General features: G+C 43.9%; 1 protein-coding gene across 3 annotated transcripts in view; it reads left to right on the top strand.

The window, feature by feature from the left end:
• Positions 1–20,803, top strand: part of BMP1 (bone morphogenetic protein 1) — a 176,886-nt gene that overhangs the window by 79,769 nt on the left and 76,314 nt on the right. For 2 of the 3 annotated variants that reach the window (XM_082200270.1, XM_082200272.1), the window contains exons 2-6: positions 2,850–2,963; positions 14,265–14,426; positions 17,821–17,938; positions 18,202–18,380; positions 18,816–18,921. In XM_082200270.1, the coding sequence (XP_082056396.1) occupies positions 2,850–2,963; positions 14,265–14,426; positions 17,821–17,938; positions 18,202–18,380; positions 18,816–18,921 (679 nt within the window). Of the gene's footprint in view, positions 1–2,849; positions 2,964–4,047; positions 4,139–14,264; positions 14,427–17,820; positions 17,939–18,201; positions 18,381–18,815; positions 18,922–20,803 lie in introns of those variants that run through there. The other variant, XM_082200271.1, reaches the window with a different exon arrangement.

Raw genomic sequence — 20,803 nt, 5'->3', positions numbered from 1 at the left:
TAGTAGTTGTGTTTTTTAAAGTGCTTTTCAGAATTCAGGGGAAAGGCCTGGACTTTGGTCAAGATCCCAACACTATGGACCCTTCCTCAAACGTACAGGACTTAAACTATATCCCTTAAAGCAAGTCTTTGAAATAAATACTAAAGGAATGAAAAAAACCTACCTAATGTGACATATAGTAGTGTGGTTTCCTTGAAGATGCAGGACACAAGATCATGGTTTCATCCTTTTTTATATGAGAGCTATTCACTGGACAGAGAGGAGTTGTAATTGATACATACAATATGCCTGGATTTCAGTAAAGCATTTTATACCACACAACATTAATGTTACTATTTAAACAGGGAAACGAGATCCAGGCCCTACAGAAACTAACTAAAGGTAAAATGACAAGAGTTTTGTGCTATAAGCAAGTTTTAAAGTTAGAAAGAATTAACTAATTTAAGTTCAGTAGGGACTGGTCCCAGGACTACTTTATTTACCTTTTAGCAAACAGTCTGTGGACAGAAGTAGAAGTGTGTTGATGAAATCTGGAAAAACAAAATTTAGAAAATATTTTAATACAATAAAGATCTAGGAATTCTGCAGGGAAAAGCAGATGACCTCATGAAATAGAGTCATAGAAATGGAATGAAATGGAATAGTATAAACTGTAAGGTCATGCATTTGGGGATTAATCATGCATTTTTTCCTTACTGGTTAGAGACTGCTGGGCTGGGAGCAGCAGAAGGAGGATGGAGATCTGCAGGTCCTGGTTGATCACAGGATGCCTGAGCCACAAAAGTGATACAGCTGCAAAAAAGCCAGTTCAGTTAATGAAGGTTTTTGGTGCTCTTCTTTTGAAGCTGTATCACATTTCTATTAACGGGACGAAGATATTAGTAATACATTTCTTCAGGCTTTATTTTGGAATTCTCTTATCCAAAAGTAGCATGGAGAGTTATCAGATGCCGCTTCAAGCAAAAGACAGAAACAGATTGCGATATTCAGGGACTTTGCAGGGGTCTTGGGGGAATTAAAGTCTGACCAGTTTACAGCTGTCGCATTCTACTCCTGACTTGTATGTGCACTGTTTGCACTGCTCAGTGTGCATGCTAGTAGATGCTTCCTGTTGTCTTTTATCAGTGTTGGTTTATTACAATTTGCTGCCAAGATGATTGTATATCAAACATCATTATTTACTAAGAAGAAGAAAGTGAGGTACATTTTACCACATGTGGTGGACTTGCAGAGTAACTCAGGGATTTTGGGAGATGATACATAATGAAATGTTTTTTGAAGAGGACTCTCCCCAAAAGACCAGAAGCTTTTCTTTTAGGGATAACTGGATCAGATGGAGCAAAGAATCAAAGGAATTTGTTTCCATATGCAACTACGGCAGCGAGAGTACTGTGCCCCCAAATGGCAGGAGGATGCAGTATCTACGAAAGGGAATGGAAATGGATGGAATATGCTGAATTAGCAAGTTTAAAAAGTAAAACCAGAGAGCAAGACGAAAGTCTTCAAGGCTGGGGTTTTGGTGAGGTGCTCTTCAGTGGGCTTCTGCTGTTTTCTGCAAGTCTGATATATTGAAAAATTTCAATCTCAACAAATTAAACAAATTGGCTGTGTACACAGATAAACAAATACCTGTGCCCTTGCCTACAATGGAGCTCAGGTTTCTGGAACTGAGGGAGGATGGAGAAGTACTAGCTGAGGGGACACACAGTACAAATACACCCTATTGAACATTGAACACTAGTGTGAATGTGAAACAGTGAGAAAGTGTTCAGTTGAAAGTGCTTGTCTGGTTGAACGTGCACAAAAGTGCAAATGGAAAGGACAGATCTTCAGCATAGGTAAAGGTAAAGGGACCCCTGACCATTAGGTCCAGTCGTGGCCGACTCTGGGGTTGCAGCGCTCATCTCACTTTACTGGCCGAGGGAGCCAGTGTACTGCTTCCGGGTCATGTGGCCAGCATGACTAAGTCGCTTCTGGCGAACCAGAGCAGCGCACGGAAACGCCGTTTACCTTCCCGCCAGAGCGGTTCCTATTTATCTACTTGCACTTTGACGTGCTTTCAAACTGCTAGGTTGGCAGGAGCAGGGACCGAGCAACAGGAGCTCACCCTGTCGCAGGGATTCGAACCGCCGACCTTCTGATCGGCAAGTCCTAGGCTCTGTGGTTTAACCCACAGCACCACCTGTGTCCTGATCTTCAGCATAGATTAACTATATAAATTAAGACAATCAAACCCTTTCTAATGGCTATTCGGCACAGAACTGCTCTTGTATTTCAATTTTTAAAAAAAGTTAAAGGTGCACAGCCGCAACAGCCCTCATTCTTTCAATGACACACTATATATAGGGCAGGTTTGTGCAAAACTGGGGTCATAGAATTGTAGAGTTGGAAGGGACCATGAGAGTCATCTAGTCCAGCCCCCTGCAGTGCAGGAAATCTTTTGCCCAACATGGACCTCGAACCCACAACCCTGAGATTAAGTATCGCATGCTCTACTGACTGAGCTATCCCAGATCTGTGAAATCCATCAGCACATTAACAGTCCAGTGTGTGCATAACCTCAGTTACACTAGGGGGGAAACCCTCAAAAACACATTGTCTTTGCCTCAATAAACTGTTTCTAATGTGCATTTGAGGTCTTTTGTTTCCTGCTTCCCCATACTGGTCCCCTTCCCCCCCCTTCCCCTTGGTGACCGTGGTGTTTCTCACACAAATCACATGCAAAGTGGGTGAATGTGTCCTGCTTTCCCATCCATTAAAAAAACAACACATTCCTTCAAGGTCTAGACAAAGCAATCAGAACTGAACTTCTTCCTCACAAGTTCTCTCTCTCTCTCCACCCTCCACAGTTGCCTTTTTAGGAGACATTGCCTTGGATGAAGAAGACCTCAAGATGTTCCAGGTGGATCGGGTTGTGGATCTCACACGGCACACCATTGAGAGAACTGCCACTAACTCCTCAGGTACAGTTGCACATCTCCATACAACAAGTACTTAGACAATGCACACACAGAGACAAACCTGTGAGTTCCGTGTTTCTGGTAGCAAATGAGCAGACTTATTGTACTGGAACTTGGATAGCATGCAGTGGCGTAGCGTGGGTTGTCAGCACCCGGGGCAAGGCAAGTAATTTGCTCCCCCTAACCCATGGATTTGCGCCCCCTAACCCCCAGATGTTGCGCCCGGTGCGGCCAGCCCCCCTGCACCCCCCACGCTACGCCACTGATAGCATGTCTTGACACACGGCCCGGGGTAGAATCTGATTCTCAGTACTAGTTTGGATTACTCATCACTTGTACAGTTTCGCTTCAGTTCTCACTTTCAAGTTTTTAGCTATTCTCAGTCTGGTTCTTTAGCTTTTCAAAAATAATAGTAATGTTTACGGTCATTATAACGGTTTCAGAACTGACTGAAAACTCTGTGAACTGGTAATTGCCCACTGAAGTAGGCATCTTGCCTCAGGGTTACTGACTGTTCAAGCGAGGAAGAGGAGGTGATGGACCCCCATCTCCCACCCACATGATGATGATGGTGGTGGTGATGCAGCTTACACCCACCAGTTACTGTCAATTATTGTCAGCTAGCTTGCATATTAACATTTTATATTGTTAAGCAAAGGAGTGACCCACCACACTCTCCAAAACCCTAACCCACACCTCTTGTTCAGGGTGTGCTTAAGATTCCCCTTCCCCACAGCCATGCAGGGAACTTTGGCACACTTCTAGCACTGATCTATCAACACATGTTATACCTTCACATCTGTTTAGGCCGCATGGTTCCCATGAGTCTTACTGAAAGCAACAAATATATGCACAATGGTCCCAGCCGCTTCTACAAAAGAGACCCCAAAGTGGCATAGAGTGTCCTACATGTTGACCCATTATTAGGCTGCCCTACTGTGTGCATAAAACAGCTGCTGGGTAGGATGACCATATAGGCCTAGCAGGGCCCAGGTTGACCCTGTTTATTTGTATTTCAAATTTAACCAGAATTTTTAGATATAGCAGAATTGTAACTGAACTGGACTGTGCAATTTTCATTACGCAGATTATTTCTGAACCACCGTGAAAGAATTTCTAAAGTTTTCTATAGTCTCACCACATGTATTTCAAAAATGTATCTGCTACACTTGCAACAGGTGAGTTGCACAGGATGGAAAATATGGTTTTGTTTTTGTTGCGTTAAAACCCATTTTGTGAATGGTTTCTAATTCATTGTCTTTTGGGGACAGTCTAGAAAAAAAACTTTGCTACTTGATTCCGCTGATTGTGCAAACTAACCCTTTTTCCAGAAGGCAGAACTCAGGAGGCCTTTCCTGTGAATTCAGTAGTTGACAGCTGGGATGTGCTTTGTGATACTCCATTTCCAAACCTGATTTCTGTTTCTTCCATTCTGTAGACTCATTTTAGTTTTCACTGTAGTCTTAGCTAAAGGATTTCTAAAATGAGACTGAATGGAGATGAGGAAAGTCAGTGCAGCAAATATAAAGAAAGTGTTATAGGGTTGCATTATATTCATCATGCTTCTGTTGAAAGTCAAGGGTCAGGAGACCAATGTTAGCTCAGCTGCTGTTACTGTGGGGGAGCCTGGAAGAGGGTGCAGCCAGCCTGGCTCAGGTCCATGGATAATATTGACAGGATCCAGGTTCATCAGGCACAGGACAAAGGTAACTGGGCTCACATGGGTCTGCTTCTCAGCCATCCTCAAGAACACCCATGTAACTGTCTGCATTTCTTTAGCAGAGAGGGAACAATTGGAAGATTTATTACCCAGGGTGGTTTTTTTAAATGAAATCTCCTTGACAGTGACATTTGTTTAACTGTGGGATAATCTCCTCAAGAGAAAGGGATGAAAGACTGGAGGATGCTATATAGGCAGCAACATTATTTAATTCCAACAAAATTGCTCACTAAAAACATAAGCTATTCAGGTATTGGGATTTGTTTTTACCCCCCCCCCCCGAATTTTAGAGTGTATCTGAAGGAAGTGCCCAGAGTTTCAGTCAAATCTGGCACACCTGGATTTTGTTATTTGACTTGGAATGTTGGTTGGCAACTCACTATTTTGTCCTCATTTGGGAGGACCAAAATGTGACCGCGAAGCCCCCGTGGGCGTTGTGTCCTTTCTGGTGCAGATTGGGCCCTCCCCATCACCCAGCCCCACTTTTCATGGCAAAGAGGCAGTGAAAAGGACCTGGTCCATGTTGTGAGGTGTGCAGGGAGGCCTTGGGTACTCCTTGCTCATGTTTGGCATGTACAAAGCCTAGTGTCAGAGCTGCTTCCAGATCCTAGCTCACAGAGGATCACGCTAGCCAGCAATCACTTTGTAAAAGTCTTTATTGAGTTACAGTTTCCATTCTCCAGCTGCTGCGTGCAACTCTACGTCTAATGGCTAGATCGGCGAAGTCCCGTCTGAGTCTCCGCCCCTTGCGCACCAACTTAATATCCTAGCCTTACTCCACCTTTTCCGCCTGACTGTTCTTCTCTGGGTCCCTCTGCCCCCCAGGGTCTCTTCCTTCCTGGATTCTTCTGACGCCGACCCCCCGGACCCTCCTGCCTCCTTGCGCCGGGCTTTAGGACCTGGCTCCCTTTCCGGGCTGCTTACTGCGCCACCTTCCTGTGCATTTGAACTTGGCGCGCGCGCCCAACCTTCCACTTTCCGTCTGACCGTTTCTTCGCTCCCCGATGGAGGTGTGGCCACTCCTGACTCGTGCCCTCCCTCCTGTTGTGAGCTGCCAGCGCTTGATACCTGACGCCCTTCCTCTCCCCTGCTCTCTGTTGGTGACGCTGGTCCCGATTTCCAACTGCTCCCCTCTGAGCCCCCTCTGGCCCTTTCCTCCTGGGGTGTCCCCCTTGCCCTGGCCACTGGTGCTCCTTTCTGTGAATCTTCTGATTCACTGGAAAGACTCGGAGATCTCGGGTCATCGTCATCACTCATCCTTTCTTCTGCTTCCTCCCCCTCGCTCTCTGTTTCCTCCCTTGCCCTTGCCCTTGCCTCTGCTCCTGAACCCCTGACACCTAGCTTTGAGTTTCTCCTTGCCAGATCCCTGGGCCCTCCTCCCTGGGCCTTTGGGTAGGTTCTCCTGCCAGGTAATAGGCTTTCTATAGGCTGTGGCAGCAGCTTGACTGATAGAGAGCATTCCAGACAATTTGGAGACAGAGATCTTGGCATAAACCCTTGCACTTCTTCTGCTCTTGCGTTAACAAAACCAGCCAAAGCTTTGGAGGGAAAACTGCTTTTTCACAGTCAAATATGCATTGCATCTGAATAAACTAGCCATGTCTTGCAGCTGCCTTAATACCATCCACTAGAAGAAAAAGATGCAATGGCCTGTTTTCTTGACATGACAGCAGGCAAAACAGTTTAAGCAACCAACCTGCCTTCTGCCACCTGGGTTTTCCATGGCTTCATACCTATAATAATAATAATATTATAATAATAATAATTTATTATTTATACCTCGCCCATCTGGCTGGGTTTCCCCAGCCACTCTGGGCGGCTTCCAACAAAACACTATAATACAATAACCTATTAAACATTAAACACTTCCCTAAACAGGGCTGACTTTAGATGTCTTCTAAAAGTTTGGTAGTTATTTTTCTCTTTGACATCTGGTGGGAGGTCGTTCCACAGGGCGGGTGCCACTATCGAGAAGGCCCTCTGACTGGTTTGCTGTAACTTGGCTTCTCACAGTGAGGGAACCACCAGAAGGCCCTCGGCGCTGGACTCAGTATCTGGGCAGAATGATGGAGGTGGAGACGCTCCTTCAGGAATACTGGACCGAGGCCGTTTAGGGCTTTAAAGGTCAGCACCAACACTTTGAATTGTGCTCGGAAACGTACTGGGAGCCAGTGTAGGTCTTTCAAGACTGGTGTTATGTGGTCCCAGCGACCACTCCCAGTCACCAGTCTAGCTGCCGCATTCTGGATTAGTTGTAGTTTCCGGGTCACCTTCAAAGGTAGCCCCACATAGAGCACATGGCAGTAGTCCAAGCGAGAGATAACCAGAGCATGCACCACTCTGGCGAGACAGTTTGTGGGCAGGTAGGGTCTCAGCCTACGTACCAGATGGAGCTGGTAAACAGCTGCCCTGGACACAGAATTGACCTGCACCTTCATGGACAGCTGTGAGTCCAGAATGACTCCCAGGCTGCGCACCTGGTCCTTCAGGGGCACAGTTACCCCGTTCAGGACCAGGGAGTCCTCCACACCCGCCCGTCTCCTCTCCCCCCAAAACAGTACTTCTGTCTTGTCAGGATTCAACCTCAATCTGTTAGCCGCCATCCATCCTCCAACCACCTCCAGACACTCACACAGGACCTCCACCGCCTTCACTGGTTCCTATTTGAAGACCACAATAAATACCTAACCTACAAAAATGGGAAATGGCTGTATAAGACACATCAAGGAGTCAGCATTTTTGGACAAAGAGTGGTTTAAGAAAATGCATAGGATTCAATTTGTGTGGTAAGAGTTGTCATGTCACTAGCTATCTAATAAATTACTAAGAGACTTGGTGGTGGTGGCAGAAGCAGTGATGCTCAAGAAGCTTTGGGCAATGATTGGCTTGCCTGCCTTTCTGTCACAGAGGGGCTGGGCAGTGAAAGGCCTCCCTAGCAGTGGCTGGTTGAGTGGAGCAAACAGAAACCCCCAGGAGAAGAGGCTGGAGCCTGTGAGGCAAACTAGATGTGGCACCGTTCAAGCTTGTTTGCATAAATAGCAGGTGTGGTAAGTAGTGGCCCATCTTGTCTTGCCCCCTGAAAACAAATTTGGAGGAAAAAGGAGTGTCTCAGGTGAATGAGGAGAAAGCAAAAAGTGGGGTTCTGAGGGGGGAATAAGGAGAAGTAGGAGAGAAAATGAACTTGGAGGAAAAAACTGAAGTTCACTGATTGATATGAAATAACAGCCCAATCTTTAATCTAGTGTCGCAGCCTACCTTGGCAGGCAGCAGGGGTCTTTAGACACATGAAAAATGGCATTAGACTATTGGTTGATAAGGAATGTAGTGCCAGCTCCAAGTTTCGGTGGGCCCTTCGGCAAGACACTCTCCAGGACCCCCAGCATGACACCCACCCCCCGTGGGTCTAGTTACTCTTTGCCATTTAGCCGCAGAGCTTGCTGAGGCTCATCTTCCTCATCACTGTTTGCCAGACAGAGAACCAAAGAGCAAGCAGCAGCATCAATCTTTATTACGGTCCAGAGACCTAACAAATCATTACAAAACAATACACAATTCATACAGCCTACCTCCAGGGTATTTTGTTTAGAATATAGGGCTCATTTGATCGTGCAACCACCGATAAAAACTTTGCCACTGCTAATGTTCTAACATTTGTCCAGTCTTCCAGTAGGAACCTGACATAATGAGCCTCTGATTTTCTCGGGAAAGGTACCAGAAAGGGTAGTATCAGTTCAGCCCTGGCTTGCTCATATTTTGCACAATGCAACAAAATATGTTTTATGGAATCAATGTCTTGAGCACACGAGCAAAGTCTGTCCTGGTAGGGAACTCCTCTCAACCTGCCATCCAACACTGCAGAAGGAAAGACATTTAGTCTGGCTTTGGTGAAAAGCCTTCGATAGTTTAGTACTGTCAGGTTTTTAATGTCAGATGTTAACTTAAAGACATACCCATATTGAACTCCTACTGCCAGCGGACTACAGACTGCGTATGATCGTGATCGCAAGTCACTGTGTGCATTATCCCATAATCTTTGCTTTAACGTCTTTAGGGTGCCTTCATAACTCAGGTAGTACAGTTGGGGGAATGACAGATCAATAGAGATGGCTTTTTAAGCCATGGTTTTCTGCCATTTGCTGACAAATTCCTCATTGGTCAGGTGTTGGTACAAACCCTTCCCTGGATTAAACACTGAAATCCTGAGCCAATGTTTTAGGGCAGCCCACCACGCTTTAGTTGAAATCGGGCATTCACCAGCTTCTAACAGAAGAACGGAGTTGGGGACGCAGTTGGGTACCTGCAGCAGAGATCGTAGAAATTTTGCCTTAAAGCCATCTAGCTTTGGCAGGTCCCCATTATGCCAGACATTTGCTGCGTACAGGAGTTGGGAAACGGGTTTTGCGTTGAAAACCCTTAAGGCTGCTGGAACATATTTGCCGCCCTTTGTGAAAAAGAATCTGAGTATGGCTAGCTTTGTAATCTCCGCCTTTTGAAGGGAGGTTTGCCAGTGATGCTTCCAAGATCCTGTATGATGGAATGTGAGCCCTAGATAAGTGAAGTATTTAATCTGTTCAAGGTTATGGCCATCCAGCATCCATTTAGACCGGGAGAAGCTTCTTTCGAAAACTAAAATTTTAGATTTTTCATAATTAATGGATAAACCATTTCCAGAACAGTAATCAGAAAATTTCCTCAGCAGATAATTCAAACCCGGTCTGGAACGTGAGATGATGGCCGCGTCATCAGCATATAACAACAAGGGGGTCCTTCTCATTCCTATTTTTGGAATGTGTCCATCTGGGTCCATTAAGCTCTCTTCTAGGTCATTTAAGAATAGACAAAACAATGTGGGGGCCAAAATGCAACCCTGTCTCACCCCCTAGTCATCTCGATGCTGTTCGATAGCTGTCATCTTCCTCATCACTGTTTGCCAGACAGAGAACCAATGAGCAAGCAAGTGGCATCATCTACTGTCTGCACACATCACTTTTTTTCTGGGCCAGAGGGAAAGGAGGGTGAACAAGTAGTGAGAGGGTTAGTGGTTTCTTTCACTCAACAGGACTTACATCGTGGTCAACTGAGATCTGCATCTTAATAGAAGCATTAGCAAAGCAGTTCAATGCACTTAAAACCCAGGCAGCCATTGAGACTTCCGGTTTGGTCAGCCATGGTTGGCTTGCTGTTGGCTCTGCCATTTCACATGGGATATTTTGAGGATGAAATGTGAGTAATCATCCTTCCAGCCCCCCCCCCCCCAGGCCGGGTGGGCAGCTTCACCCACAGATCGCCCAACACCTGCCCCCAATCTGGTAGGAACGAGGAGGCAGGGGGCGCTGGGTGGAAAACACCATGCGTCTCTTCAGCAACTCTCCAAAGTCGCCACCATGAGCGAGCAAACTCCTGATGATAATTTAAGATGATAATTCAGACTTACCTAATTAACAGGCATGCTCTGAGTGAGTTATTAACTGTGTGGGAAAGACTTATGAACTTGCAATTAATTCTGATGGACTGTTAAGAGTAGAAGATGGAAATTGAGGCTCCTAGGTAAAGTACAGGCTTATCTGTTCTGTTTTTTTTTTTTTATAAAATTTTTATTGGTTTTACAAGAGTTTTTATAACAAACAAACATAAAAGAAAAACAGACAAACAAACAAATATAATTTCAAAATGTCCTTTCATAAACTTCTTTCCTCGGACTTCCCCATACCTCCCCTTTCTGCATCCTCATGTCCAAGTTTTATAGCAACATATAAATGTTTTTCCCCATCCTAATTCATCATAGTCCTTTCTTAATCTAATCTTATATTACTGCAACCCTTTCTCTCTGTAGAATCTCGACATTCTAAACTTCATCAAGTTTATAATAGTTCTTAAGATAAATCTTAAATTTCTTCCAGTCTTCTTCCGCAGTCTCCTTTCCCTGGTCACGAATTCTGCTCGTCATTTCCGCCAATGTCATATAGTCAATCACTTTCATCTGCCATTCTTCCAAGGTGGGTAAATCTTGTGTCTTCCAATACTTTGCGATCAGTATTCTTGCTGCTGTTGTTGCATACATGAAAAAAGTTCTATCCTTTTTTGGCACCAGTTGGCCGACAATGCCCAAGAGAAAGGCCTCTGGTTTCTTAAGGAAGGTATATTTAAATACCTTTTTCATTTCATTATATATCATCTCCCAGAAAACCTTAATCTTCGGGCATGTCCACCAAAGATGATAAAAAGTACCCTCAGTTTCCTTACATTTCCAACATTTGTTATCAGGCAAATGGTAAATTTTTGCTAGCTTAACTGGGGTCATGTACCACCTATAGACCATTTTCATCACATTTTCCTTTAAAGCACTACATGCCGTAAATTTAATACCAGTGTTCCACAACCTTTCCCAGTCCGCAGACATAATATTATGACCAATGTCCTGTGCCCACTTAATCATAACTGATTTAACTGTTTCGTCTTGTGTATTCCATTTCAACAGCAAGTTATACATTCTTGACAAATTCTTAATATTGGGTTCTAACAATTCTGTCTCAAGTTTTGATTTTTCCACCTGGAAGCCAATTTTCCTGTCTTGTTTAAAAACCTCCATTATTTGATAGTAGTGGAGCCAATCTTGTACTTTGGGTTTTAATTTTTCATGGCTCTTTAATTTCAGTTTCTCTCCATCCTGTTCTAAGATCTCACAATACTTTGGCCATCCGACCTCCATATTAACTTTCTTGTGGGCCTTAGCCTCTAAGGGTGACAACCATCTAGGGGTTTTATTTTCCAACAGATCTTTGTATCTCATCCAAACATTAAACAACGCTTTCCTTACAATATGATTTTTAAAGGCACTATGCACTTTGATTTTGTCATACCATAGATATGCATGCCAGCCAAATGCATTATTGAAACCTTCTAAGTCCAAGATATCTGTATTCTCGAGGAGCATCCACTCTTTCAGCCGGCAGAATGCTGCTGCTTCATAATACAATTTTAAGTCCGGCAGGGCAAATCCCCCTCTTTCTTTTGCATCTGTTAAAATTTTATATTTTATTCTGGGCTTTTTGCCCTGCCAGACAAATTTCGCAATATCTTTCTGCCACCTCTTGAAACAGTCCATCTTGTCAATAATCTGCAAAGTTTGAAATAAAAATAACATTCTAGGCAATACATTCATCTTAATCACTGCAATTCGGCCTAACATTGACAATCTCAAATTTGACCATATTTCTAAATCTTTTTTTATTTTTGACCAACATTTTTCATAATTGTCCTTATACAGATTCAAGTTTTTAGATGTTAAATTAACCCCTAGATATTTCACCTTCTTAACCACCGTCAGACCTGTCTCTTCTTGAAACTTATTCTTTTCCATATCTGTTAAGTTTTTCCCTAAGACTTTAGTTTTTTGTTTATTCAATTTAAATCCAGCTACCTGTCCAAATTGTTGGATTATTTCCAACACTCTTTTTGTACTAGTGTTTGGCTCCTGCAAGGTCAAAACCAGGTCATCTGCGAACGCTCTTAACTTATAATGTTTGGTTCCGACCTTTACACCTTTAACCTGCTGGTCGTCTCTAATCATGTTCAGCAACACCTCCAGGACCGAAATAAAAAGCAATGGGGAAATTGGGCACCCCTGTCGTGTTCCTTTTTCTATCTTAAGTTCCTCAGTTATTACATTGTTTACAATCAACTTAGCTTTTTGTTCGGAATATATTGCACCCATACCATTCTCAAATCCTTGTCCTACCCCCATCCCATGAAGATTCTTTTTCATAAAACTCCATGAAATATTGTCAAAGGCTTTCTCCGCATCCACAAATATCAAAACTGCTTTAGTATTTATGTTCACCTCTAACTTTTCCAAAATGTCTATTATATTCCTAACATTGTCTGAGAGGTGTCTTTTTGGGAGAAAGCCTGCTTGGTCTCTGTGAATCTTCTCCATCAGTACTCTTTTAAATCTTTTTGCTAAAATGTCTGCAAAAATTTTGTAATCCACATTCAGTAACGAAATTGGGCGGTAGTTCTTCAGTTGAGTCTTTTCAGTCTCTGTCTTTGGTATGAGTGAGATATATGCTTCTTTCCACGATTCGGGTGCCTTTTTTCCCTCTAAGATCTCGTTACAAACTTCCTTTAACGGTTGTATCAGCCATTCCTTTAAAGATTTATAATATCTGGAAGTCAGTCCGTCTGGCCCTGGAGATTTGCCCAATTGCATGTCCTGAATGGCACCCTCTATCTCTTGTTCTGTTATTCTCTGGTTTAGATCCACCTTGCTATGATGAGAGATTTTTTGTAATCCATATTTATTAAGGAATTTATCTATGTCCTCTTCATTTTGTAATCCTTGGGAATAAAGTTTTTTAAAATAACTCACAAAACAATTTCTTATCTCGTTGGGTTTAAATATATTTTTTCCATCCACTTCTAGACTTGTGACTGTATTTAATTTCTGTCTTTTCTTAAGTTGCCATGCCAGAAGTTTACCACATTTGTCTGCCGACTCAAATGTCTTTTGTTTCATTTGCTTTATTTTCCATTCTATCTCTTGGTTCATCAATTCCATATATTGTGTTTGATACAACTTAATCTCCCTCAAAATCTCCTGGGACTTTGGTTTTGATCTTAATTTTTTCTCTCCTTCTTTTATCTTTTCCAAAAAATTTTCCTTTTTCTCATTCTGTTTCCTCTTTTTTATTGAATTTTGTTGAATCAAAAATCCTCGCATCACAGCTTTACTTGCGTCCCAGATCACTCTTTTTTCCACCTCGCCCTTTAGATTGATTTCAAAATAGTCCTTTAGAGTTTTTTGGGCCTTCATGTGGATCTCTCTATCTCGAAATAGGGTGTCATTCATTCTCCATCTAAACTGACCAGTTGTTGTAAATTTCATTTCCATCTTCACGGCGTTATGGTCGGAACAGGTTTTTGGGCAGATTTCTACCTTCTTAATCTTTCTACCTTCTTATCTGTTCTGGTATGAGACAAAACGGAAGGGTTTGGACATATGCCTGAAACAATTGGCAGAAAGCCAGATTTCCTCCATTTTGGGACGTGTTGTATTGGATAACAACTGGCATGAGGAAGCAAAAGTGAAAGACACAGAAGAAAATAAACACCCACACAGAAACATACTGTTTTGATATAACTCACTTGCTGGACGAACTCAGAGGCTGTGAAAACGAATGAAGGGTTAACATCGGATTGATTTATGGGAACCACCTGGGCTAATTAAAAAAGCAGTGCAAATGTGAGATGAAGGCAATCCTCCGACCTCAGAGTGTGGGAAGTCAAACAAAGATTTATGATTTGGCTTAATATTTGGACTGTTTGGTTATTTTATAATTCGGAATGTCTTTAATGTGGCATTTATTGGATTGTTAAATTGTAAAACTTAATAAATATTATTTAAAATAATAATAATAAATAAAACCCAGGGGAGGAATAGGGAGGTCACTCAAGCTTATCTTTCTCTTGGGTCTTGCGTGCCAGTTCTGCCCTGAAGTCAATGAACGAAAGTTGGGTGAGGGATTCTCCCTGCACAAAATGGGAAAGAACTGTGCTCATGAACCTCTTTATTGTCTCCATCAAAGGGAACAGTTCAAACAGTACCAGTATGAGACCCGGGAGGCAGCAGAGGAGGCGATGGAAGCAGGGGCAGGGGCAGCCTCGAAGCCGCCGGGCCGCCACATCCCGCCTTGAGCGGGTGTGGCCAGATGGAGTCATTCCTTATGTGATCAGCGGAAATTTCAGTGGTAAGTTTTACACACTGTGAAACTGTGATTCTCCCCTAAAATGCAGAGATGAAGAAGAGCAAACTGCTAGGCCTACAGCATGATTCCGGTGAGACAGAGATATTGTGGAGAGATTGCCAGATTGCTCTGCACTGCATATTTTGTGAAGCCTACTATTCCGCCTGAAACAAAACATGAAAAATAGACTAACTGGTTTCTCTTACATTTCAGGAGAGAACCTTGTACTCTCAGGTTAATACTCATTTACTCCATCAGTCTTCCCTAACCTGGTACCGTCCAGATGTTTGGAACTATAACTCCTGTCAGTTCCGGCCAGCTGGGGGCACCACACAAGGAAAGGCTGTACTAGACTTAAGAGCTATGCCAGGCAGCTTGAGAAGAGCATTCTTGGTACAAAATGGATTATAACCATCCTACAGAATGTGCTTTTGATTGATTAAGTAGTGTGGAATAAGGATGACTTGGGGATTATGTTGTGTGTGCACAAGAAAACACCTGAACTCAGCCCTTATTAGCATGCAATGTGTACATGCCACTACAAAGGAATATGCAAGGGAAATCCCCTATGTCTGAATTCTAGTAGAAATGCCACATACTTCAGTCTGTAGCTCCCATGTCAATCTGTATTCAGATATCTGATTATCTTAATGATTTAGGTAATTGAGATTGCATTAAAATAAATAATAGTCTCATACCTTAACTGAGTAATCAATTCTCAACAAACTGGATTGGTAAGAATGTGCCAGTGCAAGTCTCTGAGAACTGAACTGAGAACTCCATTCTTGCCAGAAACCCTACAATGTTATGTGCTGTAGGGAAAAGAATGCTGCTAGTAGGAGAGGCTTTGCAGAGCGTATGAATCCCGTTTCCCCTCCTCCAGGAACTCAGTGTGCTGCATATTGAATGCAAAAAAACCCAGCAGGCCTTACTCCAGAAGTGGGGGTTCTTCAGTAATGAGCCTTTAAGGGCACCTCTGAGTGTTGCTCCTGCCTTTCTCAAAAAAAATCTGCATGGGACAAATTGTGCTTCATTCTCCCTTAGAAGGCCTGGCAGCTGAGGCCTTTCCTGTTCTCCTTCCACTCATTGCCCAGCTCTTTGCATCTTAGAAATCACGGAACCCTCACCATCACTCCTCTCCAAGCTGAACCACTGAAAGGGAAAGCAGGTGATGTAGGTGAGGCCATCTGAGGCAGATTGGGGCCACAACAGACGCTTACCAGTCTAGACCATTCTCAAATTTGGGTCTCCAACTGTTGTTGGACTACAGACTCAGCTAGACCGGTAAAGAAAAAGTGATTTATATGCAATGTATGTTTGATATAAGATTGTGCCACGAGATGGTGATATGGAGTTCCCATTCTCTACCTCTTTTCCTTATTTAAATTTACAACGCTTTAAACAGAAACGCTTCTTTGATGTGTCTAGATCCAGCCCACAACTGCCATCATCCCTGGCCACTGGTCCTGCTAGCCAGGGATGCTGGGAATTGTAATCTAACAACACCTGGAGTCCCAGGCTTGAGAAACAGTGATCTAGATTCTAGGTTCAAGTATGGACATCATGTTGAGCAGCTTCACTGAGGGCTATTGCTCTGTTTTGGTTCCCTGTTAGTTGTAATCCAATTGCTTCATCTCCTTAGTGATCTGAACAAAAAGTACTTGGATGTTCAGTTGCAAAATTCCAGGCTATGAAGTAAGAAATTTATTGTCCAGTTTTAACCAGGGCTTGCTCTTATGCCTTGGAAGCTCAATTTTCAGTTTAAGTCAGGCCTGCAAGCTAGGGGGAGTGAGGATGGGTTTTCATCAGCCACTTTCATATCAACAGCGTAGCTACCAAGCCAAGGTGGATAAAAAGTGATTTAAAACAACAGTGACAGCAACAACATGCCAATCAATACCATTGGATCTAAAATTAATAAATCATATGTTTTGAAATTAAAGCCATCTATGAATATTTAACACCAAATTCCACATGAACCTGCAGTGCATTGGGACAAGAGAAATCTCCCTTCCTGCTGTGCTCCACTACCAAGACGGACACCTCTCTGCACTGGGCCAAATTCAACTCATTTTTTTTTATTCACTTATCTTGGTCTCTCTCTTTAAAAAACCCCCAGATACAGACAAATTTAAATTTCCATTAAACGTTAAAGCCTATACTTAGAATCTCTGAAAACTGGATTGCGATCATTTTTCTAGCTTCTAAGGTTAAGCATCATATGTGGCAACCAGCAGGGCAAACTCCAAAATTAGGGGTTCTCTGGCAAATAGGTCATATATTTTATATTTTTTCGTTAATTTATTTTTATTAGTAGCTCTCTTCTGGACTCAGAAATTAGCAAACCATCACTGACACTCACATCCGGGTTATGTCATCTGCATCTCAACAGAAGAATCTGCCTACGCAGATGACTTTGTTTTCTGTTTTTATGTTTTGCAATGTGTGCAGTTCTGAAATAATATTTATGGCTCTGCCAACAAACAGCATGGGCAGTTTTCTTTCCATCTTGTGGGGAACATGGCTAAGTCCCCTCTGAGACCTGCCCCCTCTAATCCTGAGTCTGGTGATGTGACCTTACCCTTTCCTGTACAGATGCTAGAGAGCAGTCCTGAGTTCCACTCCCCTCTGGTTAAGACCTGCACTTCCTCCTACAGCACCATTGCAATTGTAATATGCTGTCTCATATACTCCACATGCTCATCTTGACAATTGTTCAATTGCTCACACAGCTCAGAGTGAGGACTATTCTGGGCTGCATCAATAGGAGTATAGCATCTAGATCAAGGGAAGTAATAGTGCCACTGTATTCTGCTCTGGTCAGACCTCACCTGGAGTACTGTGTCCAGTTCTGGGCACCACAATTCAAGAAGGACACTGACAAACTGGAACGTGTCCAGAGGAGGGCAACCAAAATGGTCAAAGGCCTGGAAACGATGCCTTATGAGGAACGGCTAAGGGAGCTGGGCATGTTTAGCCTGGAGAAGAGGAGGTTAAGGGGTGATATGATAGCCATGTTCAAATATATAAAAGGATGTCACATAGAGGAGGGAGAAAGGTTGTTTTCTGCTTCTCCAGAGAAGCGGACACGGAGCAATGGATCCAAACTACAAGAAAGAAGATTCCACCTAAACATTAGGAAGAACTTCCTGACAGTAAGAGCTGTTCGACAGTGGAATTTGCTGCCAAGGAGTGTGGTGGAGTCTCCTTCTTTGGAGGTCTTTAAGCAGAGGCTTGACAACCATATGTCAGGAGTGCTCTGATGGTGTTTCCTGCTTGGCAGGGGGTTGGACTCGATGGCCCTTGTGGTCTCTTCCAACTCTATGATTCTATGATTCTTTGACTGTAGACATCTTCCCTCTCTAGTCAGCTTTGGGCCTCTCTCTGTTTCCTGTAGGCAGCCAACGAGCCGTCTTTCGGCAGGCCATGCGCCACTGGGAGAAGCACACCTGTGTCACCTTCTTGGAACGGAATGATGAAGACAGCTACATTGTGTTTACCTTTAGACCTTGTGGGTAAGCCAGAGACAGAACTTCTCAACATCTGAAGTCGCATGGATGCTGAAGTCCCCAGCAGCATGTCTTTCCCTTGGTCCAGTTCTTCCTTCTCCTGGGAAGGGAATGGGGGTGAGGAGAGGAGCATGATTTTACCTTCTAAAGACCCTTCTCCTTCTCACAGTGGAAAAAGCACAGTGGAAAAAGTTTGTACTTGTGTTTCTTGCTGAGATGTTCTTGGCCTATTTGCAAGTGAATTTGGCACTCTCTTGTTCTCCTCACAGGTGCTGTTCCTATGTGGGGCGCAGAGGAGGAGGACCACAGGCCATCTCCATTGGGAAAAACTGTGACAAGTTTGGCATTGTGGTGCATGAGCTGGGCCATGTCATTGGTTTTTGGCATGAGCACACACGCCCAGACAGAGATGAGCACGTGTCCATTATCCGTGAAAACATCCAACCAGGTAAAAGTGCCCATTTTCTCTCTGTTCTTCTAGTCTTCATCCCAACAAAGCAAAGTAATGTAAAGCAAGCATGAGCAGTCCAGCAAAAGATGCTTGTCTGGTGGAACATGGGAGTTCTGTCCTTAGTCCCACTGTTCTTTCTTCATCCATTCACGACTCACCTTGCCATTGGACAAACTTAGAAAATGGCAGAGCCTGGGACAGGCTGGCAAATTGATGTACCTCAAATTTCACTGCTGAACTTGTGCAGAGTCAAAAACAGTGAAGCATATAGCTCAGTCAGCATCACTGAGCAGCCTAAGCTACCGCTGGATAGCAGTTCTGTGTGAGCAGGAGACCTGGGAGATGCTAGTACATGAGAGACAGATATTTGCTCCTTGCCCAGCTTAGCCTAGTCTGCTTTTCTCATGCTTCTACCTCCTGCTGTTTCCGCAGGGCAGGAGTATAACTTCTTGAAGATGGAGTATGAAGAGGTGGAGTCTTTGGGAGAGACGTACGATTTTGACAGCATAATGCACTATGCCAGGAACACCTTCTCCAAGTGAGAGTCCAAGATGCTATTACTTCTTACATTCATTCAGCCCATATGCATTGACACGCAGGCGCACCTGGCTCTTCTTTCAGGTGAAGGCCACGCGCTGGGGGAAAGGTTTCCTGGTTTCATTCTCAAGCCTCAGAATGAGCCCAAGAGGCTGAGAGGGATTTTAAAGTACCAGTGTGGTGTAGTGGTTAAGAGCGGTGGACTCGCAATCTGGTGAACTGGGTTTGCGTCTCCGCTCCTCCACCCGCAGCTGCTGGGTGACCTTGGGCCAGTCACACTTCTCTGAAGTCTCTCAGCCCCACTCACCTCACAGAGTGTTTGTTGTGGGGGAGGAAGGAAAGGAGATTGTGAGCCGCTTTGAGACTCCTTAGGGTAGTGATAAAGCGGGATATCAAATCCAAACTCTTCGTCTTCTTCTTCTTCTAAGTCAACCCCTTTCATCAAGAGTAGGAAATCCATATCTGAACCATTCTCAGGAGTGACTCCAGCTGTTTGGGGGCCTAAAGTTTAGCCCTTGTTCTGATTGCTGCTATCTGCCCCCCTGGCTACTTTCCCCTCCAATTGATGTCCCCAAGAATAGCCATTTGCCAGCTCTAGTGTGGATTCACCATGTCTTGCCCACTCAGATTTTGCAGGGGCTCCACATGATCCGTGTGTAATCTTCCCAGGTTTTCCTAGTGCTGCTTACTTGCTTTTTCTTACCATAGAAAGTTTGTCTCTTTTGAGATGGATGAAAGAGTACCACATTCTCCACAGCTGTAGCTGCCCCTAGTAGAACTCTGCTGCTGCTGCTGCTGCTGCTGTTGTTTTTTAAAAAAGGAGGTGGTTTTTTTAATGGCCAGTGATGTATTTGGCAGGTGAACCTCTCACAGCTCAACACACATTCACCATAAACTTTTTGGGTGGACACCATTTTATAATCTCATTATTATTATTTAAATCAATCTCTACATTATCACTAAAACTCCTTAAGTGAAAGAGGGTTATGGTGCTGTAACATATAATGCTATTTTTTTAAAAAAATGAGGAGACTCCTTCCTGGTCACCACCTCCTGAAATCCCCCCCAAATAACTGCTCAGGTGACCAGCATCTTCCTGCTCCCCCCACCAGCAGCTGTGTGATGTCCACTGGTGTGAAGAGGGACTAGCAGGACACTCATACCAAAGAAGTACAGGGTCCCCAGTAGTGTGGAAGGTCAGTTGTGATTCTGCTTCTAGCTTGCAGCGGAAGAACAATGACGATTAGTGCTAGAAGCCACGTGTCCGGAAGCAGCTGCAGTCGGCTGCCTTGGGTTGCTTATGAGCCTGGTTGTAATGAGGTTTCAGCTTGTGTTCATGTAACTTGCAAAAAAGAAACATGCTGGTGCGCATTGCAGCATGTGAAGGTATGGGGTGAGGTGGTCCTCCCACAAGATTTCTCTCTATCGGTTTCTTTTGACAACGAAAGCTTTTGAGATTGGTTCAGGTAATAAACAAAAAATAAGCCCTTGACTAAGGCATGTTTGGCTGAAAGCCAATTTTTGTGGTGAGGAAAGCGACAGGAAAATGCACCAGAAAGTCACACTTGCTTGACCTGGCATTCTCCAACCTCCCCATAAGCTTTGTGCAAACAAATCGGTTCAGTAAACAGATTGTCTGGAAGCAACCTGGGATGAACTGTGAGGGGGCCAAGAGTGGGGGGTCTGGCCTCTTTGAAAGCCCCCCACAGGAAGAGAGCTCTAGCTCCAGCCTCCGTCCGTGAGTCTTGCCTAGACCACTTTAGACTGCAGGGGGAAGCTCCTGTGACTGAATGCATTTCCATACCCCCTGCAAGAAAAATCCCACCCCAGGTATTAAGGAGAAAGACTCTAGACTAGCCTTCTCCTTGACAAGCTTGTTTTCT

Source organism: Podarcis vaucheri, assembly GCF_965113315.1.
Source record: "Podarcis vaucheri genome assembly, chromosome: 15".
Taxonomy (NCBI): domain Eukaryota; kingdom Metazoa; phylum Chordata; class Lepidosauria; order Squamata; family Lacertidae; genus Podarcis; species Podarcis vaucheri.
The sequence above is the reverse complement of the archived record's forward strand: the minus strand, read 5'-3'. Positions and strand labels throughout refer to the sequence as shown.